Source organism: Agelaius tricolor, unplaced genomic scaffold, assembly GCF_023055355.1.
Source record: "Agelaius tricolor isolate 1412-34295 unplaced genomic scaffold, bAgeTri1.0.p SCAF_84, whole genome shotgun sequence".
Lineage (NCBI taxonomy): Eukaryota > Metazoa > Chordata > Aves > Passeriformes > Icteridae > Agelaius > Agelaius tricolor.
Window position 1 is genome coordinate 210,212 of NW_027269344.1, and position 26,554 is coordinate 236,765.

Below are 26,554 nucleotides of genomic sequence, written 5' to 3' on the forward strand. Positions count from 1 at the left end.
CCTCCCTGTACCCCCTTCCCCAGCCCCAATAACCCCTGCACCCCCTTATCTGGAGCATGGAACCCCCTGAACCCCAAATCCCGGGCATGGAAACCCCCCTGAACCCCCATTTCTGGGCACCGGGACCCCACTGCATCCCCTTATACAGCACTGGGAGTCCTTGACCCCCCCATTCTGCTGCACCAGGACCCCCATGCACCCCCATATCCAGGACTGGAACCCTCCCAAACCCTCCATTCTCAGGCACAGGGACCCCCCTGCACCCCCTCATCCGGCACCAAAGCCCCCCTGCACCCCCTTTCCTGGCCCTCCCCCATCTCAGACACCCCAGCCCCCGCTTTTCCTTGGGGCGGGGCCAGGGCTGTGGGCGGGGCCACAGCGGAGCAGCGCCATGGCTCCAGCGCTGGCTCTGGGGCTGCTCTTGGGGCTCCTGGGGGACCCGGGGGGCGCGACCAAAGGTGAGTGGGAACCCCGAAACGGGGAAACTCCTGAAGTTCCATTTCCGGCCACCGGGAACGCCCTAGACTTCCATTCCTGGGCAGGGGAACCACCCTGTACCCCAATTTTGAGTCTACTGACCCCTCTCAACCCCCTTCGCCAGACCCAGAACCCCATTCCTGGACAGGAAAACCCTCCCGAACCGCCATTCCCAGGCATCAGAATCCACTGAGCCCCCATTCCTGGGCGCCCATGTCCGGGCACCGAGACCCCCCTGTACCCTCTTCCCCGGCACCGGGACCTGCTCGTCCTGCGGGGGGAGGTGTCTCAGGATGTCCAGGAGGGTCCCTGGGGGGATTCTGGGCCCCAGGACCCCCCTGAATTTTCAGTTCTGGGCACTGGGACCCCCTGCACCCCCTTATCCAGTACCAATTCCCCCCTGCAACCCCTTTCCCATCCATCCTGCCTTCCCCAGTCCCCAGACCCCTCTTTTCTTTCATCCTGAGACCCCTGGACTTCCATTCCTTCTTTTCTCAGTCCCCAGCCCCCCCCATTTCTCTGCATCAAGGACCCCCAGATTCCTATTCCCAGGTCTCCCCACCCTGTGACCCCTCATTCCTTGGCACTGGGGACCCCTGGACCCCCTTTCCTGGGCACATGCATCCCCTGGAACCCCCATGCCACTTTCCCAGTCCCTGTACCTCCTCTCCCCCTTTCCATAACCCTGGAACCCCCTGAGCCCCCATTCCTGGACACCAGGACCCCCTGCAGGCCCTTTCCTGTCCATCCCACCTCTCCCACCCTGCACACCCTTTCCTTGGCCCCAGGATCCCCAAACCCCTTGCCAGCTCTCCCAGTTCCCCTTTCATTGTTCCATGATCTCCTCAATCCCCCCAAATCTCCGTGTCCCCCCAGTTCTCCACTCCCTGCGTTACCTGCACGTGGTGGTGTCAGAGCCCAGCCCGGGGATCCCCCAGTTCATGGATATTGGGTACCTGGATGGGATCCCCTTCGTGCGCTACGACAGCGAGCGGGGCCGGGCAGAGCCGCTGATGCAGTGGATAAAGGATGGAGTCAAGCCAGAATATTGGATATGGGGACCCAGACCAATGTGAGGAACCAGCACAGTGATGTCAGGAACCTGAAGATACTGCGTGAACGGTACAACCAGAGCGGCGATGAGTGAGGGGAGCTGTGGGACTGGAATGGGGATCCATAGGGCTGGAATGGGATCTGTAGGGCTGGGATCCATGGGGCTGGGATGGGATCTCTGGGGCTTGAATGGGAACTGTAGGGCTGGGGATTGGATCCATGGGGCTGGAATGGGATCTATAGGTCTCAGATGTGGATTCACAGGGCTCTAAGTGGCTGAAATGGGGATCCATTAGGTTGGAATGGGATATTTTGTGATCCACGGGTTGGGATATGGATCCATGGGGCTGGGATGAGATCCATGGGGCTGGGTTGGGATCCATGGCATTGGGATGGGATCTGTGGGGCTGGAATGGGAACTGTAGGGCTGAGATGGGGATCGATGGGGCTGAGATGGGGATCCATTAGACTGGGATGGGATAGCTTGTCATTCATGGAGCTGGGATGGGATCTGTGCACTTGGGTTGGAATCCATGGGGGTGGGATGTGGATTCGTGGGGCTGGGATGGGAACTGTAGATCCCCAATGTGGATTCACAGGACTCCAAGGGACTGAAATGGGGATCCATTAAGCTGGGATGGGATATTTTGTGATCCATGGGTTGGGATATGGATCCATGGGGCTGGGATGGGATCTGTTGAGCTGGGATGGGATCCATGGGGCTGGGATATGAATCCATGGGGCTGGGATGGGATCTGTGGGACTTGGGTACAGATCTATGGGGCTGGGATGGGATCTGTAGATCTTGGATGTGGATTCACAGGGCTCCAAGGGGCTGAAAATGGAGATCCATTGGACTGGGATAGGATAGCTTGTGATCCATAGGGCTGGAATGGGATCTATGGGGCTGGAATGGGAACTGTAGGGCTGGGATGGGATCTGTGGGGCTAGGATAAGAACTGTAGGGTTGAGATGGGGATCCGTGGGGCTGGGATGGGATCTGTGGGGCTGGAGTGGGGCTGTAGGGCTGGGGTGAGCATCCATGGGGCTGGGATGGGATCTATAGGTGTCAGATGTGGATTCATAGGGCTCCAAGGGGCTGCAATGGGGATCCATTAGACTGGGATGGAATATCTTGTGATCCGTGGGGCTGGGATTGGATCCATGGGGCTGGGATCTGTGGGGCTGGGATGGGATCTGTTGGGTTGACTTCCATGGGGTTGGGATGTGGATCCATGGGGCTCCAAGGGGCTGGGATGAGGCTCTGTGGGTCTCCATCAGACTCTGCGGCTCCAAAGGGCTGGAATGGGGCTCTGTGGGGCTGGGACACAATTCCAGGGGTCTCTGTGGGTACAATCCCCCCAGGTCTCCACACAAGGTTGAGGTCTCCACACAAGGTTGACAGTTTATGGCTGTGACTTCCTGTCCGATGGGAGTGTCCGTGGATCCCACCAGATTGGCTACGATGGGCGGGATCATATCTCCTTTGACCTGGGATTCAGGAGATTCGTGCCGGCCGACAGCGCTGCTGAGATCACCAGGAGACGCTGGGAACAGGAATTGAATGGGGTTGAGATGTGGACAAATTATCTGAACCACATCTGCCCAAAATGGCTCCAGAGGCACATCAGATATGGGCAGAAGGAGCTGGAGCGCAAAGGTGGGAGCAGAATTCCTGTGAGGGATTTGGGAATGGAGGACTTGGGAACACAGTATTTCCAGTGGGAATTCTATGGTCAGATCTCATCCCAATCCCATTGCAGTGTGAATTCCATGGTCAGATCTCACCCCAATCCCATTCCACTGGGAATTCCATGGGCAGATGTCACTCTCATCCTATTCCAGTGGGAATTCCATAGGTAGAACTCACCCCAGTCCCGTTCCAATGGGATGTCCCTCACCATTCCATGGATGTCCCTCACCATTATCCCATTCCAGAGCCCCCTGATGTCCATGTGTCCGGAAGAGAGGAACACAGGACGCTGATCCTGTCCTGCCACGCGTACGGATTCTACCCCAACACCATCGCAGTCAGCTGGATGAAGGGGGGTGAAACCTTGGATCAGGAGACGGAGTGGGGCGGGATCGTTCCCAACAGCGACGGCACCTTCCACACCTGGGCCAGGATCGAGGCGCTGCCGGAGGAGCGGGAGCAGTACCGGTGCACGGTGGAGCATCCCGGAATGCCAGAGCCTGGGATCTTCGCTTGGGGTGAGGCTGGGAATGTGGGGATTGGGAATTTGGAATTCCTAAATGGGGATTCCCCTCCCCCTCCTCACTATCCCATCTCTCCATGGTGGTCGCTGTGTCTGTCATCGCTGCCATCCTCATCCTCATTGTTGTCCTCATCAGATTCAGTGTCTGGAAGCTCCAACCTGGTAACACACGGGATGGGGGTCGGGAAGGGACACGGATCCACCCAGCACTGTTCTGGGAATCCTGTGACACCGATGCTGATCCCACTTTGTTTCCACAGGGAGGAGGGACAGGAATGGATACAACCCGGCGGCCGGTGAGTTCCAATGGCGGATCCAGCTCTGGATCCTCTCTGTGCGGATCCCAGGATGGATCCTGGGGTTAATCCCAGTGTGTGATCCATGCTGGAATCTCATGGATCTTCTCTCTCTGCAGGAAAAGACATGGGAATGAATGGCTCCACTGCAGATACAGCATGGGATCAGGGTGGGATTCCAGAGGGAGATTGGGGCAGGATGGACAGACTGGGATTGGGGAGGGATTTTGGATCAGGGCAGGGGTCTAGAGTGGGATCAGGTGGAATTGTAAAGTGGGATTGGAGCTGGATTCTGGAGCAGTATCAGAAGGGATGGATGGAGCAGGATTGGGGCAGGAGTGATGGAGTGGGATCAGGGAGGGATTCCAGTGCAGGATTGGGTAGAATGGATGGAGCAGGATCAGGTGGGATCGATGGAGCAGGACTGGGACAGGACTGGGGCAGGATCAAGTGGGATAGATGGATGGAGCAGGATTGGGGTGGGGTCAGGTAGGATTCTGGAGCAGCTCCCTCTCCCAAGGGGATCCAGCCAGGTCCATCCTGTGGAATGGGGACAGGGACAGGGTGACACCGTGACCCTCTCTCATCCTGGTAGTAATCACTACCTGAGGGATCCATGGGGCTGGATCCAGCCCCTTCCCTCTTCCTGGGAAAGCTGAGAGCTGCCAGCAGAGCTCATCCCACTGCTCCCACCCACCCCACAGCTCTTGGTAACAGATCCATTTCCCCTTTTCCATGTCCCAGTGTTTTAAAGCCAATAACCACAAATATTCACAATGCTTCAGTTCTGGTGTGAAATTATCCTGCTTGGGGCAATAAATTCTGCTTGGGGCAATGTCCTGGATTGTCAAGCAAATTGTATTCTATTTGCCATCTGTATGGCAGTTGTCTTCTGTTAAGTAGGCAGTTTTCCTTATCTCTTCCACAACTGCGGAGACATCCGTTGATAACAGGCTATTGAATGTCACTGCACAACTGATAAGAACAACAGCATCCCAGTGTGAGATGCTCCACCCAGAGGGGAGAGCCAAGCATTCCTACCTGGATATAATCTTGAGTTTCTGGAACACCAGCATGGCTTTCTCCACTGGATTTCCCAGAGGAAACAGCTGCTCTCTTCCCCTAGATCTTCAGAGGAAGACTACACTCTTCTACAGGATCCCTGCTCCAACAGAACCCACCTGACACTCTAGGAGGGCTGCAGCCACGACTCCAATTGGACTGCTACCAATACCCTGACCCACAGGGTGTCAGGTTGTGTTCTGACTCTGTCAGTGTTGTTTTAGTTTACTGCATTGTTTATTTTATCCTTTTATTTTCTTCCCTACTAAAGAACTGTTATCCCTGCTCCCATATTTTTTGCCTGAGGGCCCCTTAATTTAAAATTTATAGCAATTTGGAAGGAGGGGGTTTACATTCTCCATTTCAGGGGAGGCTCCTGCCTTCCTTAGGAGACTCCTGTCTTTCCAAACCAAGACAGATTTTGGTGCTTAACGTGAGGCTCGAGGGCACAGAAATAAAAAGGAAATAACAGTTCTTGAGTAATCTAATTTTTGTACGCTGCTACAGAAACCTTGTTAAGCTGTCATCATGTGGTCCAGCTTACCTTGGTTTGGGTGGCATGTGGTTGTGGCTACATTTCTCCCATTTGCAGGCCCTTATCTAAACATGGGTCCTATAACCAAGGCTACTGTGGCTGTTATCCAGTTTGTTTTATGGGTGAATAAGGGGAGGAATTAATGGCTTTTTAACTTCCTCTGGAAAGCAGGCACATGGATTCACAGCTATCACACACTAACTGTATGTTTTTGGGGTTACTTTAATATTAGCACCTGCTGTGAGGAAACGACACCGGGTGAAATCTTCTTCCAACCCTTTAGCCATCTCTTTGGGTCTGCTCTACCAGTTTTTGAAGGGTTCAGATCCACTCTAAATACTAATGATATCAAACAGTGGCTGGTGTTGCTGGAAGGCTTGTTCTGTCTAGCATTTAGAGATAAGAGAAGATTAACTTGGATAACCACCCTGACACCTACCCCAAAGACAAGGGATGCTGCCCCAGAGCCTGGCCCTGCCCCACAGCCCACCTCAGCTATAAACTACCCAGATTGGATAGGGGTTCTGGTGAAGGAGATAAACGAGGTGAGCCAAATGCTGAAGGAGCACATTTCCCAAGCTCGTGAGAAGCCCTCCCAGTGCCTCGAAGAGGGAGAGTCTAATAGTGCAGCAGTGGAACCCACAGATGTTACAACTGTCCAGGTTCCAGCTGAACTGCAAAGGTAGTCACAGCCAGCAGCAGTTGCTCCTGTGGAAACAAGGAGATCTAAGATGAAAGCAGGGCACCCAGATAAGGGAGGGCCCCCACAACCCTCAGGAGACCCAGAGGTTGAGATCGTCACCGAGTCCCTGACGTACAAAAATCTCCAAAATCTGCACAAAGACATTGTATGATGGGAATATGAGACTTATACAACCTGGCTACTTTGGGTCTGGGACCTTATAAGTACAGGTGTGCAACTGGATGGTGGTGAGGCAAGAAATTTGGGACCCTCAACCCAGGACTCAGGTATCAATCAGATTTTTGTAAGGGAGCCAGGGTCCCCTTCCCTCTAGGAGCGGCTTTTAATGAGTGTCAGAGAGAGGTTTGTCCACAGGGACAGCATGCAGGAGCACCACCATAGAATGTGCTGGAAGACCCTTGAGGAAGGGATCCAACAGCTGAGAGAAGTAGCAGTATTGGAGGGACTCTTTGGGAGGGATGGACAGCATGAAAATGACCCCGACAAGGTTGGGTGCACAGGGTAAATGTTGTGGAGCCTGGCAAATCTGGGGCCATCTCAATGATTAATGCAGATACCAACCAAGAGACAGTGGGCTCTGTCGCCAACAAGCTTAGAAAGGTGAGAGTATGATCAATGGCCCAATGCTGGCTCATGTCTCTGCTGTGATTAAAAATCTCAAAGAGGAGATGAAGGAGATGAGGGAGGGGTGAGGTGTCACAGACATATTTTATGAAAAATCCTTTCCTTAGGATTTTTTCCTCCTGAGAAGCCGAGAGGCCTCAGGAACAAAATGTAAACAATAATTGTCGTGAACGGTGGAAGAATTGCCTCACACAATATGCATGAACAGCAAATCCCAAAGTTTATTGATAGCTCACACATATTTATATTGGTGTTAATGAAGCTTATACATATTGCAAAAGCTGAGCTCATTATGGTTAAAGCACACTTAGATCAACCACACCTACTTCTATGCTCTAATGATTATTTTGTTTCTATGTTTACATTCTTATAACTACTCTACCTAGGCTATCTTCATTTTCTGGCAAGCGATTTTCTCCCCCATCTTCCTGTTTCAGCAAAGATCACCATGACCTCTGTCAGTGATTGGACACTGGTTACTTAATCCCCAGCTTGTTTCCCCTATCCTTATCCAACGGTATCACATCGAAGTGGCCTTTCTCAGTTAGCCAATTATCCACAAAGCTCTCCACAAATAATTATCTGCTGCTGTGGAATTAACAGGTGGATCTGTGATTGGTCTCATGTGGTTATTTCTAATTACTGGCCAATCACAGTCCAGCTGTCTGGACTGTCTTGGTCAGTCACAAGCCTTTGTTACTCATTCTTTTTCTATTCTTAGCTAGCCTTCTGATGAAATCCTTTCTTCTATTCTTTTAGTATAGTTTTAATATAATATATATCATAGAATAATAAATCAAGCCTTCTGACTTCTGTGGAGTCAACATTCTCATCTCTTCCCTCATCCTGGGACCCCTGTGAGCACCACCACAGTGAGGAGCAACAGTTCCCATATGGCACCAGTGCAAGTCACAGCCCCAAAGTCAGAGCCCAATATTCTCCAGCTAGACAGAGAGGGTACACCCCAGGGGCTGACGTGTGGTTCTCCCTGCATGACCATGGGGAAGACATGGGAAGGTGGGATGGAAAACCCACTTCTGTCCTGGCAGCATGGGTGCATCAACTCACCGAGGGAAACACTAATCAAGGGAACTCCAGTAAAGTGAAGGTAGCCTCAACCTCCCATGACCGAGCTGCTGGGTATGATCTATCAGATCTCCTTGAAGGAGAGAACCTCTAGCATGCGTGCCCAGGAAAGAAATAATAACCAGGATTAGGGGGCCCCTGCCTGTAGCCAGGAAGAGGCATGGGAAAACTGGATCTTTTAGATGGTGTGGATCTGATGGCCTGGCACATCAAAGCCACAAAAATATGATGCCTTAGTTGATACTGGTGTGCAGTGTACTCTAATACCATCGGGACATGTGGGTGCAGAACCTGTTTCCATTGCCAGGGTGACGGGGATTGACTGTGTTGGAAGCCAAGGTGAGCCTGACTGGGAAAGAGGGGCAGAAACATCCTATTGTGACTGGCCCAGAGGCCCTGTGTGTTCTGGGCATAGACTTCCTCTGGAATGGCTTTACAAAGACCCAGAAAGACTCAAGTGAGCTTTTGGAATAGCTGCTGTAGAGGCAGAGAACATGAAGCAGTTGAACACCTTGCCTGGACTATCAGAAAACCCATCTGCAATAGGACTTCTGAAGGTGGAAGAGCAACGAGTGCAATTGCCACCTCGACAGTGCAACACCGGCAGTATCGGACAAATTGGGATGCTGTGATCCCCATGCACAAAATGATCCGTGAGCTGGAGAGCCAAGGGGTGGTCAGCAAAACCCACTCACCCTTCAACAGTCCCATCTGGCCTGTGTGCAAGTCTGACAGAGAATGGAGATTGACTGTGGACTATCGTGGCTTGAATGAAGTGACTCCACCACTGAGTGCTGCTGTGCTGGACATGCTGGAACTCCAGTACGAGCTGGAGTCCAAGGCAGCAAAGGGGTACGCCACCACTGACAATGCTAAGGTGCTCTTCTCCATTCCTCTGGCAGCAGAATGCAGGCCTCAGTTTGCTTTCACCTGGAGGGGCGTGCAGTACACCTGGAACCGACTGCCCCAGGGGTGGAAGCACAGCCCCATCATCTGCCATGGACTGATCCAGAGTGCACTGGAAAAGGGTGAGGCTCCAGAGAACTTTCAGTACATCAATGGCATCATTGTGTGGGGGAACACAGCGATGGAAGTGTTTGAGAAAGGAGAGAGGATCATCCAGATTCTGCTGGAAGCCAGCTTCGCTATCAAGAAGAGCAAAATCAAGGGATCCACCCAAAAGATCCAGTTCCTGGAGTAAAGTGGCAAGATGGACGGTGTCAGATTCCCACTGAGGTCATCAACAAGATCACAGCAATGTCTCTACCAACCAGCAAGAAGGAAACACAAGCTCTCCTAGACGCAATAGGTTTTTGGAGAATGCACATTCCCGAGTACAGTCAGACTGTGAGGCCTCTCTACCTGGTCACCCGCAAGAAGAACGATTTCCCCTGGGGCCCTGAGCAGCAACAAGCCTTTGCACAGATCAAACAGAAGATCACTCATGCTGTAGCCCTTGGCCCAGTCAGGACAGGACCAGAGGTGCAGAACGTGCTCTGCTCTGTAGCCAGGAACAATGGTGTGTCCTGGAGCCTTTGGCAGAAGATGCCTGGGGAGACTCGAGGCCAACCAACTTCTAGAGCAGAAGTTACAGAAGATCCAAAGCCAACTACACTTCCACAGAGAGGAAAATCTTGGCTGCCTATGAAGGAGTCCAGGCTGCCTCAGAGGTGATTGGCACAAAAGCGCAACTCCTCCTGGCACTCCAACTACCAGTACTGGGGTGGATGTTTAAAGGAAAGGTTCCCACCTCCCACCACTGACACCACATGGAGTAAATGGATTGCTCTCATCACACAGTGCGCCCATATTGGAAACTGAATCACCCTGGGATTTTGGCAATAATTACAAACTGGCCAGAAGGTGAGAACTTTGGTCTCACTGATGAAGAGGAACAAGAACCAGTGACGTGCTGAAGAAGCTCCTCCCTATGACCAACTGCCCCCAGAGGAAACGCGCTACGCTCTTTTCACTGACGGTTCCTGTCGCATCGTAGGGATGAACTGGAAGTGGAAAGCAGCCGTATGGAGCCCCACACGACAGGTTGCAGAGGCCACTGAAGGAGAAGGTGGATCAAGTCAACTTGCTGAACTCAAAGCTGTTCAGCTGGCTCTGGACATTGCTGAAAGAGAGAAGTGGCCAAAACTCTACCTTTATACTGATTCATGGATGGTAGCCAATGCTCTGTGGGGATGGCTGGAGAGGTGGAAAGAGTCCAACTGGCAGCGTAGAGGAAAACCAATTTGGGCTGCTGATGAGTGGAAAGACATCGCTACCAGGGTAGGGAGGCTACCTGTGAAAGTCCACCATGTAGATGCTCATGTTCCCAAGAGTAGAGCTAATGAGGAACACTGAAACAATGAGCAGGTAGACCAGGCTGCAAAAATAGAGGTGTCGAAGATAGACTTAGATTGGCAACATAAGGGGGAGTTGTTCCTAGCTCGATGGGCCCATGCTGCCTCAGGCCATCAGGGCAGAGATGCCACCTATAAGTGGGCACAAGACCGAGGGGTGGATTTAACCATGGACGGTATTTCACAGGTTATCCATGACTGTGAGACGTGTGCTGCCCTCAAGCAGGCCAAGCGAGTGAAGCCCCTATGGTACGGTGGGCGATGGTCCAAGTACAAGTATGGGGAGGCCTGGCAGATTGACTCCATCACACTGCCCCAGACACGCCAGGGCAAGCGCTACCTGCTGACCATGGTGGAAGCCACGACTGGATGGCTGGAAACCTACCCTGTGTCTCATGCTAATGCCTGGAACACCATCCTGGGCCTTGAAAACCAGGTCCTTTGGAGGCATGGTAGCCCTGAGAGGATTGAGTCAGACAACGGGACCCATTTCAAGAATGGCTTTAACACCTGGGCCAGGAAACATAGTATTGAATGGATATACCATATCCTCTATCATGCACCAACTGCTGGGAAAGTTGATGGGTGCAATGGACTACTTAAAACTACCCTTAAGGCACTCAGTGGGGGGACTTTTAGAAATTGGGAAATGAACTTAGCAAAAGCCACCTGGATGGTCAACACCAGAGGGTCCATAAATCGAGCTGGTCCTGCCCAGTCTGAACCCCTGCACACAGTGGAGGGAGATAAAGTTCCTGTGGTACATATGAAAGGCATTTTAAGGAAGACTGTTTGGATTAATCCCACCTCAGGCAAAGACAAACCCATCCGTGGAATTGTTTTTGCTCAAGGACCTGGTTACACTTGATGGGTAATGCAGAAAGATGGAGAAAGCCATTGTGGACCACAGGGAAACCTAGTCTTAAGTGAGAACTCTGTGTAAGGTTTCATTGTGATGCAGATGGAAATAGAATAAGGGGTGGGTAATGTCCTGACTGCCAAGCAAGATGCTTTCTATTTGCCATTTGAATGGCAGTTGTCTTCTGTTTTCCTTATCTTTTCCACAACCAATCCTCCCTCAGGGGAGACATCTGTTGTTAATAGGCTGTTGAATGTCACTGCATGGCTGATAAGATCTACAGCATCCCACTGGGAGATGTGAGCCCAGAGAGAGGAGCCAAGCATTGCTACCCAGATATAATCTTGAGATTCTGGAACACCAGCATGGCTTTCTCCACTGGATCCCCAGAGGAAACAGCTGCCTCTTCCACTGGATATTCAGAGGAAGACTTTACCCTTTCTACAGGACCACTGCTCCAACAAAACCGTATCTGCTACTCCAGGAGGACTGCAGGCACATTTCCACTTGGACTGCTACCAACACCCTGAACAACAGGATGTCAGGGTGTGTTCTGACTCTGGCAGTGTTGGTTGGATTTACTGCATTGTTTATTTTGTCCTTTTATTTTTTTCCCTAATAAAGAACTCTTATCCCTGCTCCCATATATTTGCCTGTGAGCCCCCTTAATTTCAATTTCATAACAATTCAGAGGGAGGAGGTTTACATTTTCCATTTCAGGGGAAGCTCCTGCCTTCCTTAAGCAGATACCTGTCTTTCCAAACCAAGACAGGAATATTTTCCAAGGCTGGTCATAATGAAAACAGGAACCTTTTAGCAGTTCCTGGGAGCAGACAGTGTTTCTGATAAGTTTGGAAAGAGCAAAACCCAGGTGCCGTTTCCAAGGACAAGACCTAACAAGCATTTCTCAGATCACACTGCAGCCTGGAAAGGAGGAGGGGGCAATGCACCACCACACTGGGATCTCAGGGGTGCCCATGGCCTGGGTGATGCTGCCTGATGTCAGCCACCCACCAAAGCCACTCTGTCCCTGCCTCCCACAGCTGCACAGGGCAGAGAAAATTCAACCAAGAGTTCCTGGGTTGGGATAAGACAGGGAGAGATCCCTCATCAAACACCAAAATGGGCATCACAGGCTCAGCCTGGGCACAGGGAGGGAACTTATTACCAACCAAATCACAGCAGCACAAGGAGAGGGGAAATAAATTTCTCCAACACCTTCCCCCCACCCAACAAGGGTCACCCAGAATGGGCATAACCAGGGCTCTGCCCAACGGGGGTCACTGGGGATCATCCAATGGGGATCCTCCCATGGAGGATTGTTGTATTGCACTAAAGATGGAGCTGGAACAGCGTATAAAGCTCTTCCTGCAATCAGGGCACTCGCAGGGCCTCTCCCGGAGTGGATGTGGCAGCGTGCCCTTAGGTCGGAGCTGTTGCTGAAGCTCTTCTCACACTCCCCACCCTCACAGGGCTTTTCCCCAGTGGGGATCTGGCGATGATTGAAGAGGGGGGAGCTCGGGGATAGAGGCGAGGCAGGTCGGGCTGGGGCAGCGCTGGGCTCTGGGCCCGACCTGGGCGCCCCCCACGCGCCCCCTCCCCAAACAGCCCCGGCGGGGGACACAGGTGGGGTCCGGGTGGGGGGTGCTGGGTTCCTGTTTTGGGGTCCCACTCTCCCCTTTTCCCCACTTTCCCACCGTCTCCCACCCCTTCCTCACTTTCCCCCCAATCCTCAGCCCCTCCCGCTCTCCCTTTGGGGGGTCCCCTCCTCCTCCCCCTCCATTCCGGTCTCCCCCTTCGCTCCCTTTTCCCCCTTCTCCCACCCTGTCCCAGCGCCTCCCGACCCCGCTCACCCGAGAGCTCCGCGCCCGCAGTCGGGGGGGCTCCCAGCACCACCAGTGCCACCAGTAGGGCCCCAGCTGCCGCCCCTCGCCCCATGGCCGGGGCCGGGCAGGGAGCAGCAGCCCCAAAGCAGCCGCGCTGCGCTGGCAGCACCAGTCCGGAGCAGGGCGTGCTCGGCAGCGCCGCGCGCTCTCATTGGCTGCCGCCACTTTTGGCGACCCGATCTCAGAGGCTCCGCCACACAACTGATGACTCTTCAACGCCCCGCGTTCCCATTGGCTGCGGCGCGTTTTGGCTGTGTTTTGATTGGCTGAGGCCTTTCCGGGCCGCTGCAGCCCCGGGCTGGGAGTTTTTTGGGGAGGGGGAACCTTGGGGCGCTGGGCAGGTGGGAGCTCAGGTGAGCCCAGCAATGCGTGCCCAGGGGCGCGGGATCTCAGCGGTGCCCGTGGCGAGCGGTGACGCTGGCCCGATGCCAGGCACCCCCAGAGCCGCTCTGTCCCTGCCCCCGCAGCCGCACAGGGACAGAAAATGGAACCGAGGGTTCCTGGCTGGGGACAAGGACCGGGAGAGATCCCTCAGCAAATCCCGCACGGGCACAACAGACCCGGCCTGGGCACACGGAGGGAATTTATTACCAACCAAATCACAGCAGCACAAGGAGAAGGGAAAGAAATCTCTCCAACACCTTCCCCCCACCCAACGGGGATCACCCAGAACAGGGGTCACCGGGGCTCTGCCCAACGGGGGTCACTGGGGATCATCCAGCACAGATCCTCCCATGGGGGATGAAGCTGGAGCAGCACACGAAGCTCTTCCCACACTCGGGACACTCGCAGGGCCTCTCCCTGGTGTGCAAGTGCTGGTGAGTGACGATCTCTGAATCCAACCTGAAGCTCCTCTGACATTCCAAGCACTCATACAGGGCCATTCCCCAGTGTAGATCTTGTGGTGCTTGGTGAGGCCGGAGGTCCCACTGAAGCTCTTCCCACATTCCCCACACTCCCAGGGCCTCTCCCCAGGGTGGATGTTCAGGTGTTCCATCAGGGTGGAGCTGTAGCTGAAACCCTTCCCACATTACAAGCACTTGTGGGGCTTCTCCCTGCCATGAGGCTTCTCCACCAGCTCTGAGCTCTGCCTGGATCTCCGGCCGCCTTCCTGGCTCAGGGGGGCTCTTTCCTCCCTGCAGCTCCCTGGGCTGGGTTTGCAGCCCCTCCTCATGCGGGATCTCTGGGGCTTTTCCTCCTCTGCCATCTGGCCACAGCTTGGGAATGACAGACCCTGGTTTGGGGGAAACCAAGGTGGGAACACCTTGGAGTAGAGGCTCCTCCTGCCCAATTCCATCTGTAGAAGTCAGCAGGAGTCTTCTGTCCATGAAAATCTCCACAATGTCAAGGTTCAGCCCAAAAAGCTCTCCCAGGATTTCCCTATCACTCATCTCTCCACTTCTGGTGTTCCAGAGGTTTCCTAATTTCCTTTCCTTGGGATCATGGGGGTCCAATGGTTCCAGGGCTTCTCCATTCTCCAGCGTCCTGCTCAGGGATGATTCAGGGGCTTTTGGGGGTCCATGGGGGCCCTTCTCCCCTGATGCTCTACTTTGAGATCCCAGGGATCCCAGGGGTCTCTCCTCTCCAGGCTCCCCCCCTTTCCAGTCTGCCGGGGTCCCCCAGCTCTGGGATTGCCCCTCTCTGCTCTCCCCACTCTGGGGGTCCCAGGGGTTCCCCTCCTCTGCTCTCCCAGGGGTCCCCAGGACCAATGTCCTCCCCTGCCCATACTGGGCAATGGCCACGTGGGCCCCCAAAGATCCCCCAAGGGGCTCAGCTTTGGGCTCCTGCAAGATCCAAACCTACACACACAGAGAAAACAAAACCTCCCAGAGACACCAGATGATATTTGGGGTCAAGTCCACAATCTGCGAGCTCCAAATACGCCCCCAATAAAAAACCCTCTCAGGGACTCCTGGATAAATTTGGGACGAGCTCCCCCTCCCCACTGAGCTGCAAGACGAGGTGGGGGCGATGGTCCCGTGGCTGCGGCCACAGGGGGCACTGGAACCTCCTGTTCCTCCTGTTCCTGCTCCTGCTCCTCCTCTTCCTGCTCCCCCTTTTCCTCTCTCCCTCCTCCTCCTCCTCCTTCCTAATCCCACCTCCTCCCCAGTTCCTGCCTTCTGTGTATTTAGACTGGAGAACCTTGCTTGTTTTTAGAACTAGAACAAAGATCCCAGACGGAGCAAGGCTTGCTGCTTTTAGTCAGAACTATCAGTGACTAAAGGTCCTGTCCTTGTTCTCCTCAGTGTTCAGGCTGGGCTATGGGGTGTCCTTGTTTGCTGCATTTTGAGTTCCTCTTGCATCCTTTGGGCCATGGGCTGTGCCCTGGGAGGGTTCTTTGTGCTCCTTTGTGACACAGGAGAACCTTCCAGGCGGTTTCTGCGTGAGCTGCTGCTGGGATGTCACAGGAACAGCGCCACGTCCCCGTGGTGTTCCCGTTGCTGTGGGACACGGAGGCCTCAGTGCCCAGAGTGGCTCTGGGCTCGCTGCCGGAGGATCTTCCTGCCCGAGGCATTCTCAGCAGCCAGCCCAGCCCTGTCCTTCTGTGCTTGCAGGGCTACAGGCTGCAGGCGTGTGCAGCACAGCCAAAATGATCCAGCACGTGGCTGCTGCAGTTTGCACTCTGTACTCTGTGGCTTATTCGGGGTATTTTTTAACCCACTTGGCACGTAAGTTGAGGTTTTCCCTCGGTGCAGCATCTGTGCCTTTGGGCTTGCTGTGTGCTTTCTGTTCTTCCTCTGGAGCTGAGTTGGCTTTGGAACCAAATGGCCATGAAGACACCATTGCTTTGGGAGAGCTCCTGCCAGCAGCTGCAGCTGAAAAAGGGGGTGTCTGCAGCCAGCGGGGCGTGCACAGCACCTGCAATGAGCCCTGGGGGGTTCTGTTCCCTCAAGCAGGGAGTCTGTGCCAGCAGAGCCTGGAACTCCCTCCCTTTGCTGCTCCAGCCAAGAACTGACCCAGCCCAGTATTTTGTGCTTGTTCTCTTGCTTGCTGTGGGAAGGGACTGTGGCTCCTGGAGGGATGCTGTGAAAGCAAAATGCTCTCTCAGGGTTGCCTTGCTCCATGGCATTTCCCAGCACTGGCAGTTTTTCTCCTAACAGCATCTGGTTCATGTTCCCTCTCCCATTGCAGGGCACCTCATGTCTGGATTCCGAGCAGCTCCTCCTTCGGTGAGTGGGAAAGGAACCTTTGGTGTTTGGAATTATGCAGCAAGTTTTGAGCTCGGCATGTGGCAGTCGAGGGCCAGCCTGGGAGGCTGAAGGAAAGTTCCTGTCAGTGTCTTTGCAGCAGCAGCAGCAGCAAAGGAATTCCCATCAGTTTTCTCCTTTTCTGCTGAAGAGTTTTTGAAGAGCTGCAGGTCTGGTTTTGCAGGCAGAGGATTGCTTGCTGGCTTTAGCCATGGTGGAATATCGAATTCCCAACAATAAGTGGCAATGTCGACTTTAGCCCATTGTTAGTTGGAACAGCTCCAAACCCCATTTCTGCGTAGTGCAGCTGGATGTGCAGCTGAGGATAAATAAGGTGATAACTGGGATAGAACTTCCCGTCCCTCACACTGCCATCTGTCCACAGGGCACAGAAGCAGCACCAGCACCCCCTCGGGCTCCCTCTGCTTCCGAAGAGGAGGCCCAAGAGGAGGAAGACAGCAGTGAGCTTCCCGCTGCTCTGGGGGACGATGGTGAACTTCCCTCAGTGCCGGGAGATGACAGTGAACTTCTCGCTGCTCTGGGAGACGAGGGCGAACATCCCGCGGGGTGGGAATGCAACGGCGAGGCTCCCGCGGGGTGGGACAAGGACAGGGGACATCTCCCGGCCTGGGACGAGGACGGTGGATGTCCCCTGGTGTGGGACCAGAGTGGCCAAGCTCCCACGGAGTGGGATGAGGACAATGGACATCTCCCAGTGTGGGATGAGGATGGAGGATATCCTGTGGCTTGGGAAGAGGAGAGTGAACATCTCCCAGCATGGGAAGTGGACAGCAAACATCCCCTGGCTTGGAAAGAGGATGGCGAACCTCCAGCATTTTGGGAAGAGGATGGAGAAGCTGCAGCATTTTGGGAAGAGGATGGAGAAGCTCCCTCTGCTTGGGAAGAGGACAATGAACCTCCCTCCGCTGTGGGATCCTGGGCTGAACATTCTGACAGCAGCACAGCCGGGCAGCCAGAGGGGAGAGGGGAGTGGTGCCTGATGCAGCTGAGTACGTCTGCTCTGTTCCTGGGTGCCCGAGCAGGTGCTGTGTGTGTGTCTGGGCATCAGCTGCACCCAGTGTTGCTCTGCAGCTGAATGTCACCGAGTCATTTATTGTCCTTCCCCCGCTGACACCAAGGGGCTCACGGCCCCAGGGAGTGGGGCTGGTTGTGGCTCTGCTGCAAGGCAGGGTCTCACTCTGGGAGGGAGCGTCTTCCACGTGGTTTCTTTCAGGGAACACCGTGAGCGAGGAGGAGCCTGCCGAGAAATACCTGGAAGTGGAGCAGATTGGCCAAGGGTAAGTGCACGGCAGCTACTGCTGCACAAGCAGGGCCGGGTGTTGTGCTGGTGCAGGATCAAGTGAGAAGTCAGGAGAGCTCCAAGCACCTTCAGACACTGGGCTACCATCCTGCTGTCTCTCAGTCCTGATCAGAATTGATAACTGTGGTCAGAAGGCGCCGTCAAAGGCCCCTGAGGCTGGCAGTGTCCTGCCTGCAGCAAGGAGCAGGACCTGGAAGATCTTCTGTCTCTGGAACTGGATTGCCTAAAAGAGCAACTCACCATCTGGTGACTGTCAGAAAACAGTTCTCAAGAAGATTTCTTTCAAATATTTTCCTTCAAAAAATATCCACTGGTCAGGATTATCAACCTAATGGTTTAGAAACAGAAACCAGAGATGAACTAATAAGTGCTCTATTCTAGCACAGGTAGCAGACCCCATCCATTCAGTAACAGGCACAGAGCTGATGCACTCTGGGGGAAAAAGCATCACCTGCCTGATGGCAGGGCCCTTGTGGAACCTGCAGGTCTTAGGCAGGAAATGGAAAAGGATGAAATGCATTCTTTTCCAGTTCTTTAGACACCCATTTCTCACCTCAGGTTTTGAACTAAAGCAATTCAGGGTGGACATTGGGATTCGCTCCAGCCCAATTCCTTCATGTTGGGTCTCAGTTTTCTCCTGCACACCTTGCATGGCAGAGGGCTGGTGGCTGCTGTGCTGTTGTTGGAAGGGTCGATGCACCCAGGTGTTTGTGAACGCTGCAGGCAGCAGAGATCTCCTGTCTGGGCTGGCTTTCCCTGCCAGGGCCTAAAGCGCTGCTTCTTTCTTCTCTGCTGTTTTGTCTCCAGGGCTTTTGGAACCGTTTATAAAGGACTCGACAGGGCCACTGGAGGAGAGGTCAGTGCCAACACGCCCAGCACGTCTGGCAGCTCTCCAGGGCTTTCCCCTCTGCTGGGAGCTGTGGCTGCAGCTTTGGGGGCCAGCAGAGCTTTCCTGCCCAGGCTGCTCCTCTGAAGGCAGAGCAGTGTCAGCCTGCAGAACACAGCTGGGACAGACTTGGTCCTTCTGAAGCGCCAAAGGAATGCAAGGAGGGCAGCGGTGTCTGTCAGAGCAGGACACACTGGCTTGGCCTTCATATCTAAAAGTGTGAATGCATCAGCTGCTGGAGACTGAGGCCCAATTGATCTTCATCCCAACCTTAGACAGGAACATTATTTAGCTATTCTTAGCTAAACTATAACAATATTATTTCCATCCTGCCTTTTATCTTCAAAGGATACCTCAAGGCCTGATTAGGGAGAGATCCTGCTTGGGCTCAGTTTGGGGTTTTAGTCCTACTTCAGCTGTTCACAGAGAGTGAGGGAGAGAAATGAGAAGATGGATGTCCAGAGCAAAGGTTTCTCCTAAACCCTGCAGTTGTGTTTGGTCTGGTGTCAGTGACAGCCTGTGACAGGGATCACCTGAGCAATGGGTGTGCGTGTCTGCTTTGTTGTGCAATCCCAAACAGATCAGTTGCATCTGAAATCATGACCAAATCCCATAGAATTGCTAAGGGGTTCCTGGCTGTTCTGCTTTGTTTTCACAGAACCAGAATTACCTCCTGCTTGCCAAATGGGTTTGAATAATAATAGTAGGAGTGTTGAGGCCATTTGAGAAGACTGTAGGTGCAGAGAATGTTGTTAGAGCTTTGAGGCTGACAGCTGAGGGACCATTTCTGCAGAGCTTGCAAGGCCAAATGTCTCTGGCCATGTGTCCTGTAAGCAGCCCCCAGCTGGCAGAGCAATGGGCTGTGGGAATGGCCCTTGCTGAGCTCTGGTGTCCCATCCCAAGGCAGTTTGGCACAGCCCGGCTCCGTCGCTCCACAAAGACTCGCTCCGTGTTTGCTGTGGCCTCCTGCCACAGACTCCTCCAGTTCAAGGCTGCAATGTCCCTTCAGGTGGCCATCAAGAAAATGAGTCTCAGAGGGCAGAACAGGGAACGAGCTGTGAATGAGATCCTGCTCCTGAAGGACAAGAAGAACCCCAACATTGTCAACTCTTTGGACAGGTGAGTGCTTCAGCTCTGATCCCGAGCCCGGGCCCTGCATTAACCTTTCCTGGCATCCGGAGTCTGTAGCCTGTTTTGAAAATGCCCGACCCAGCCACATCTTCCCAAACCAACAGCCTGGCAGTTCACTCCCTCCACGTGCTTTTGTTGCTTTGCTTTGGTTTTTCCTTCAAGTTGACCCCGTTTGCTGTGTCTCCCAGCAAGTGCTGATAAACCACAGCAGAAATTATTTCCCTTGGCTTCTTCTTCCCAGCCCTTTTCCATTGCTACAGATGCCAGGAAGATCGGGTTCTTGTTTCCAGAAATGCCTCATTTGCCCATTTTTCACTGGCCTTGCCTGTTTCTGAAGGGACTTTCTGAAAGGTTTTCTGACTGCTTTTGTCCCAAGTGCTGCACGGCCTCCTCCCCTGGATAACCCTGGCAGTTGTGTTGCCTTGTTCTGGAGGGAATGGTGGAACTGATGAGTTCAGAAGCTGAACCAGCTGGGGCCAAGGGTTGTGGTTCCACATTGATCTGGGCTGTTGCTAAACTGCATTTTTCACCTGCTTGCCATCCAAGGCCTCTCCTTTCTCACAGGTGTCTCCGTCTCCTTTAGACTGTGCAGATTCCAAGGGCTGTGCAGCCTGGCAGGAATGTCTCTCCATCTGATTCTGTCCTCACTGACAAGTGACCTGGAAACAAAACTCCCCTCCAGGCTTTTCCATGGGGGAATTGAGCTCTGCACTTTCATCTCCATGCCATTGCTTTCCTCTTCCAGCTTCCTTGTTGATGGAGATCTCTGGCTGGTGATGGAATACATGGACGGAGGAACTTTGCGGGACGTTGTCAGACAGATGCGCATGGCTGAAGGAGAGATGGCAGCTGTCAGTCGGGAGGTGAGGGATCCTGCTTGTCACTCCCATGGCTGGGACACGATGGTCCTTCCAAAGAGGGTGTGAGAACAGGAGTGGCTCCATGCTCAGGGCTTTGTTTCTGTGTTGTTTTCATGAGCTGGAGAAGAAAGAGCCTCTGCAGTGAACAGCCTGCCAGCATCACTGCATTTCTACTCTGCTCTTGTTCTCTCTCCTGCTGTTGTGATACTCTCTGTGTGCTTTGGATTTGATTTGCTGTTCTCAGCTTTGCCTTGAACCGTTTGCCTGGAGCTTGTGTGCACTGCACTCCTGGCCTGTCACAGCAAAGCTGCTGCTGGCAGAATTCTGAGCTGTCCTTTCTGGTGTGATATATTCCAGCCATTGATTTTTGCCCTCGTGTTTCTTGTTCTCTCTCAGTGTCTGCAGGGTCTGGATTTCCTCCATTCCAACCGGGTGATCCACAGGGATCTGAAGAGCTCCAACATCCTCCTGGGCATGGACGGCTCTGTCAGGCTGGGTGGGTGTTCCTGGCCAGGCACGGCGCTCCCGGGCTGCGGGGCTGGGGCTGCTTCCCAGGGAGGGCCAGAGCCCCACAAGGGCTGCTGGGGGCACTGCCCGGCCCCTGCTGCCAGCTGAGAGCGGCTGCCCCTGCAGAGAGCTCAGGAGAGGAGCAGGGGGCCAGCAGTGCCTTTGCTCTGGCCATGGCCCTTCCAGAGGGGCAGCACTGGGAATCTAAAGCTCCAAGGGAATCAGTAAAAGCCACTGCAGGAAAGCTGAGGGTTTCTTGAAGGGCCCAGTTCCATCTTTCCTTGGCTACAGCCCTTAGGACTTTTTCAGCTGACTTCACTACTGCATTCTCAGACTGAGCGTGGGGAATCTTGTGCTTGGTTTCCCCATTGCAGCTGCCTTTGACAGGGTTTGTTTCTGTCCTCAGCTGATTTTGGCCTCTGCGCTCAGCTCAGCCCTGAGCAGGACCAGCGCAGCTCCATGGTGGGCACTGCTCACTGGATGGCCCCAGAAGTTGTGACCAGATCTCCTTATGGCCCCAAGGTGGACATCTGGTCCTTCGGCATTGTGACCATCGAGATGGTGGAAGGAGAACCTCCTTACTTCAGGGAAACGGCGGCCATGGTAAGAGGCAAATTCTCCAGTGGCTGCAGAGGCTGCGAGCACAGGGGGACCCTGCACTGGGAGCAGCAGCTGGAGGTTTCTGCACATGGGAAGGGAATTCCCAGAGGACTTGTGCCTCCACACAGACGAATGTTCTGCAATCTCCAGCAACAATTTGCTTTGGGCTTTTCGTTGTTGCAGCTCTTCTAGCTGAGAGGATGACTTGGAAATATGAAGCAAGTGCATCAGCTCTAATGTTATCTTGCAAGAAAACCCCACACCATCCCCAAATCCCAGCCCCAAACACAACAAGATTTCTGCAGGAGTTTCTAAAAGAGGTTTTGCAAGATGACCACCCCCCTGATTCTTCTCACTGGGAAACTTGTCTAAAACCTGAAGATGATGGTTTAACATCCTCATAGTCTAATGTATTTCTTTCCTAGTCCAAGCTACTTTTTCCGTGTCACCAAGCCTGAGCTTTCAGCATCACAAACCTCCTGTTTCTTGCCTGGCAGTTTCTGGGATGGGGCATCAGGAATGCATTTACTTGAGTGTCAGTGGCACTGCAGAGATGCACTTGATGGAAGAATCCTCTGAAATAACACAAGCAGACCACACTGAATCTGGAAAATGGCCTGTAAAGCTGGTGTCCATATTTGGAGAAGCAAAATGGGCTATTTCTGATGGAGGTTCCTACTAACAGAGTCAGCCAATGAAACTGGCTCTCAAGGCGAGATCATTTGGATGTTGCAGTGGCTGTGGCAGCCCCAGGGTTTGGGTTCTTTGGTTGGCATAGCAAAATGAGCTCTGAGCAGCATCTCTGGCAGGGAGGAAAGTGCCCCTGGAGCTGGGGCTGAGGCCCCGGGGTGGATGTGAGCCCGTGTGGGTGTGAAGGAAGCTGGCAGAGCGCTGAGTTTGCTTTCCCTGCAGGCTCGCGCTCTGATCCGGCAGAACGGGACCCCGCAGCTGCAGGAGCCCCGGCGCCTGTCGGCTCTGCTGCGGGACTTCCTCGAGTGCAGCCTGGAGCCGGACGAGGAGCGGCGCTGGGCTGCCCAGGAGCTGCTGCAGGTGAGAGCCAAGGGCTGCAGGGGAAGCAGCAGCGCCAGGGAGGGGTTTTCTTGTGGGGCCCCCTCCGATAGTCTCCAGTCTCGCTGCGTTCCACGCGCAGAGCGAGCAGAATCCTCGCCTGCTGTGGCCTGGCAGGCTCCTTTCGAGCTCATCTGGACCTGGTGCCCCACAGCGAGCAGGGACATCTTCAAGCAGCTCAGGGGCCTCAGAGCCCTGCCTGACCTGAGCTTGGATGTTTCCAGGCAGGAGGCACCTCCCACATCTCTGGGCACCTCCTGTCAGTGTTTCCCCACTCTCCCGGTTAAAAAATTCTTCCTTAGATCTAATCTGAGCCTGCTTCCCTCGATTTTCAAACCATTTCCCTGTCCCTCTCCTGGAACAGAGCCTGTGAGGAACTTGACTCTGGAAAGTAACAGTTCATTTCTTTATTTTTTATCCTTTGGGCAGCACCCATTTTTATCATCAGCCAAGCCTCTCTCCAGCCTGACACCTCTGATCACTGCAGCAAAGCAACTGAAGGAGCAGCAGAGCAGATGAAGCACTTGAGGACAGCTTCTTGTTACAGTAGTTAAGACAACTAGTTAGTTATGGTAGTTAGCATTGCTAGTTAGTCATGGTAGTTAGCACTGGTAGTTAGTTAGGGTAGTTAGCATTGCTAGTTAGTTATGGTAGTTAGAGCAGCCTGTTTGTTATGAAAGTTTTATGAATAAAAACGCTCTTAAACCTCAACTCCCCTGACGTGTCCCTTCCCTCTCCCGCCGTGACTCAGCTGCCCGGAGCAATGTGAGGGGAGGGCGGGCCCAGCCTGGCCCAGAGCTGAGCCCCAGCAGAGCCCTGGCAGAGCCCAGAGCAGCCTCGGCACCTGCAGAGTCAGCCTGGAAGGAGGCGCTTGGAGCCTTCTCGGCTGCACCCGGCTCTTGGCTACAAACTGTGTGTGCTGGAAAATGCCACCGGCTCTGCAGGAGGGCAGAAGGGGCCCGGGGAAGGCCCAGGTGCTCCATGCAAGGGAAAAACCTGCCCTGGGTTTGTTATAAATAACTAGGTAGTGCTGGCTTTTGCTATTATGTATTGACTTCTGCAAAATATTCTTAATCACAACGAGTTTGATAGAGTACAGTTTGTAATCACTTTTCACTGCTTTTGCTATAGTATAATTTGTCAACTTTTTGTGGCCAATGCCCTGGCCCCTGTGTAGCTCATATCCTCAGAACATCATTTATGGATGATATTTTAGTTTGTGGACAGTGTGAAAAACATACATTATAGTTTTGGCTTTTGCAAAATATTGAAGTGCATGCCAGATGTTGTGCATTATAATGTTAACTTTTGCAGAAGTAGCCATAATTGTGAAATAAGAACTAATGCTTTTTTTTTGTTACTAACTGACAATACTGAGAATGACTCAGAGATATTTGTGAAATAGCTAATGTTGTTTTAAAGTACTTGTGGAAGTAGCTAAAACCGTCTGCATGGTCAGATAACATTTAAGGAAGGGATGTGATGAGGCCCCTGCCACTGACCCTTCCACTGTCAATAACTGTCACCTGCTGAAACCACAGAACAGGGGCCCTTGTGAGGCAGTGACACACAACCCTCAAAACAGCAATCCACGATTCCTGCACGTGCTCTAAAAAGGCGAGTTGGGGGTCAAACCAACCTAAAGAATTCCTGGAACATGTAAATGTGTTCAAAGAAATGTTTGATTATGTATAATCATTATGAATATGTATTTGAACAATACAATGGAAAAAGTAGACAAGAAGAGTTGCTGTGGTTAACCAGTGTGCCTCTGGCCATTGCCAACACCCAGCGCTGTTACTGATTTGTCCCTTATTATTCCTTATTAAACTTTTAAAAATTCTAAAGAGTGAGGTTCCTTTATCACAAAACCCAAGGTGCTCACCCCTTGTTGCTCTCCTAAGCCAGATTTGTCAATCCTAAATTTTGTCTGGGCGGCAGAGGAGGAGGCTGCAAGGAAAAGAAAGATGTACTGGTGTGGAGGCCCAGGACTCTACCATCAGAGTCTCAATTCCACAGCTGTGGAGGACTGGTCCCCAAAGAGAAGAATAGATTTCAAGGTTATGGTGAGAAGCTTGCTTCTCCCACAGATCTTTGCTGTCACATGCTGATTTATGGAAAGTTATGTTACCCCATTGGCCCATTGGCCTAATTACCCTAGTTCAACCCCTGTTACCCATCTCTGGTGAGTGCCTAGAATGTTCTCCCTCTCTGTCCCTCCATTGGCCCCAGTTTACTGCATTCCTCTGCCCCTGCTTCCCTATTAGCTGTCCTGACCCTTAACCCCTCCTTTGCACCATTTTCCCCCATATCCATTGGACCCTGACCCTCAGCTCCACCCTCACTACCCCATATAAAAACCCCCTGTGCCCTCAGCTTGCACCCTGTCTTTGTCCCTGGACCCTGTTCAGCTCTGTCCCCTGTTCCTGTACCAATAAACCCAGTTTGCTGCAGAGCATACCCAGACCCATGCTGCCGACTTTGTCAGCTTTATAAAGCAGCCGTGAGCTCCGGGCTCCTGAGTGCCGGACGCTCCAAGGGCCTCTGCAGCACCAGGACGCTCCAGACTGGGACAGCCAGGCAGGGCAGGAGGAATCACTGCCCCTTTCCCCTCCCTGCTGCTCCATCTCCCAGCCCAGCATTGCTGCAGGACAGCCTCACTGCCAACGCCATCCTGCCAGGGATGGACTGGGGGGATCTCCTTCCCCTTCCCTCTGGCATGGAGGCAAATCCCATCTTCTCCTTGTCCACCCTCCTTCTTCTCCTCATTCTGTCCTACATCCATCCACGTTCCTTTTCCATCTCCTTCCTCCCTTGTTCCTTCTTCCTTCCTCTCCTCCTGCCTTTTCTCTTCTCCCTGTCTCTTCCTCTCCTTGTCTTCCTCCCCCAGGCACTGAGCTGCGGACAGAGACCAGGGAGAACAAATCCCTGCCACAGAACCTCGTGGAAGAGGCCATTTGGAACGGGTCCACAGGGCAGGAATCCAACGGGGGGGAAAAGCCCCAGAGACCCCACACGAGGAGGGGCTGCAAACCCAGCCTGGGGAGCTGTGAGGAGGTAAAAGCCTCCCTGTGCCGGGAAGGGTGTGGGGAATGTGAGAAGAGCTTCGGGCAGAGCTCAGCCTATTCCTGGTGCCTCCAAAGACGGTGGTGCCCCATGCAGAGATCCCCCTGCAGATCCATGGGGATGCAGAGATCCCCCTGCAGATCCATGGGGATGCAGAGATCCCCCTGCCGCCCCCGGAGCAGCCACGCTGGAGCACGGGGATGCCTGAGAGGAGGCTGTGCCCCCGTGGCCAGAGGGGCCCCGCTGGAGCAGCCTGTCCTGGCAGGACTGACCCCGGGGCACAGTGACCCACGCTGCAGCACTTGGAGGGGGGCTGTGCCCCGTGGGATGGACTCAGCTTGGAGAAGTTCCTGGAGAAGTCTCCGGTGGGAGAGAGCCCAGGGTGCAGCAGGGGAACGACTCCTGTCCCTGAGCAGAGGGAGAAGCCCCGGGGCATGAAGTGAGCACGGCCCCATTCCCTGTCTCCGGCACTGCCGGGGTAGGAGGTGCAGCTGGAAGGAGGGAGGCGTGGGGGAAGGCTGGATTTAAGGCTCTTCACTTACTCTTCATTATCCTGCTCTCAATTTTTGGAGTTCTCTGTCAGAAATCTCTCCCCTCGCCCACTCATCCACAGGGGTTTGGGGCAGTTTTCCCTATTTGAGGGAAATCAAAGCGATGCACTGATGCTCCTAATCAGGGGTATGAGAAGTGAGGCTCCTGGCTTCCCGCTGAGCCGGAGCCACCGGAGCCGCAGTGCCGGGAAAGCCGTGGCGGGAGGCGCGGAGAAGTTTGTTTGT

General features: G+C 53.6%; 1 protein-coding gene, 1 long non-coding RNA gene and 1 pseudogene across 2 annotated transcripts; 2 read left to right on the forward strand and 1 right to left on the reverse strand.

The window, feature by feature from the left end:
- The first annotated feature begins 350 nt into the window (after nucleotides 1–350).
- On the forward strand, nucleotides 351–4,061 carry LOC139585541 (class I histocompatibility antigen, F10 alpha chain-like; annotated as a pseudogene).
- LOC139585547 (uncharacterized) lies at nucleotides 2,934–13,279 on the reverse strand. The gene is made up of 2 exons (XR_011677112.1): nucleotides 13,119–13,279; nucleotides 2,934–4,155 (listed from the first exon to the last, which is right to left on the reverse strand). It is a non-coding gene; the product is annotated as an uncharacterized lncRNA (long non-coding RNA).
- Nucleotides 13,280–13,892: 613 nt separating this feature from the next.
- Nucleotides 13,893–26,278, forward strand: LOC139585531 (serine/threonine-protein kinase PAK 3-like). The gene is made up of 12 exons (XM_071418342.1): nucleotides 13,893–13,955; nucleotides 14,294–14,399; nucleotides 16,720–17,382; nucleotides 17,574–17,637; nucleotides 18,468–18,516; nucleotides 19,556–19,665; nucleotides 20,423–20,540; nucleotides 20,934–21,033; nucleotides 21,451–21,647; nucleotides 22,557–22,694; nucleotides 25,650–25,795; nucleotides 25,834–26,278. Exons 1-12 carry the CDS (start codon nucleotides 13,893–13,895, stop codon nucleotides 26,063–26,065), a joined length of 1,986 nt encoding a protein of 661 aa, XP_071274443.1. The 3' UTR covers nucleotides 26,066–26,278.
- The last annotated feature ends 276 nt before the right edge of the window (nucleotides 26,279–26,554 follow it).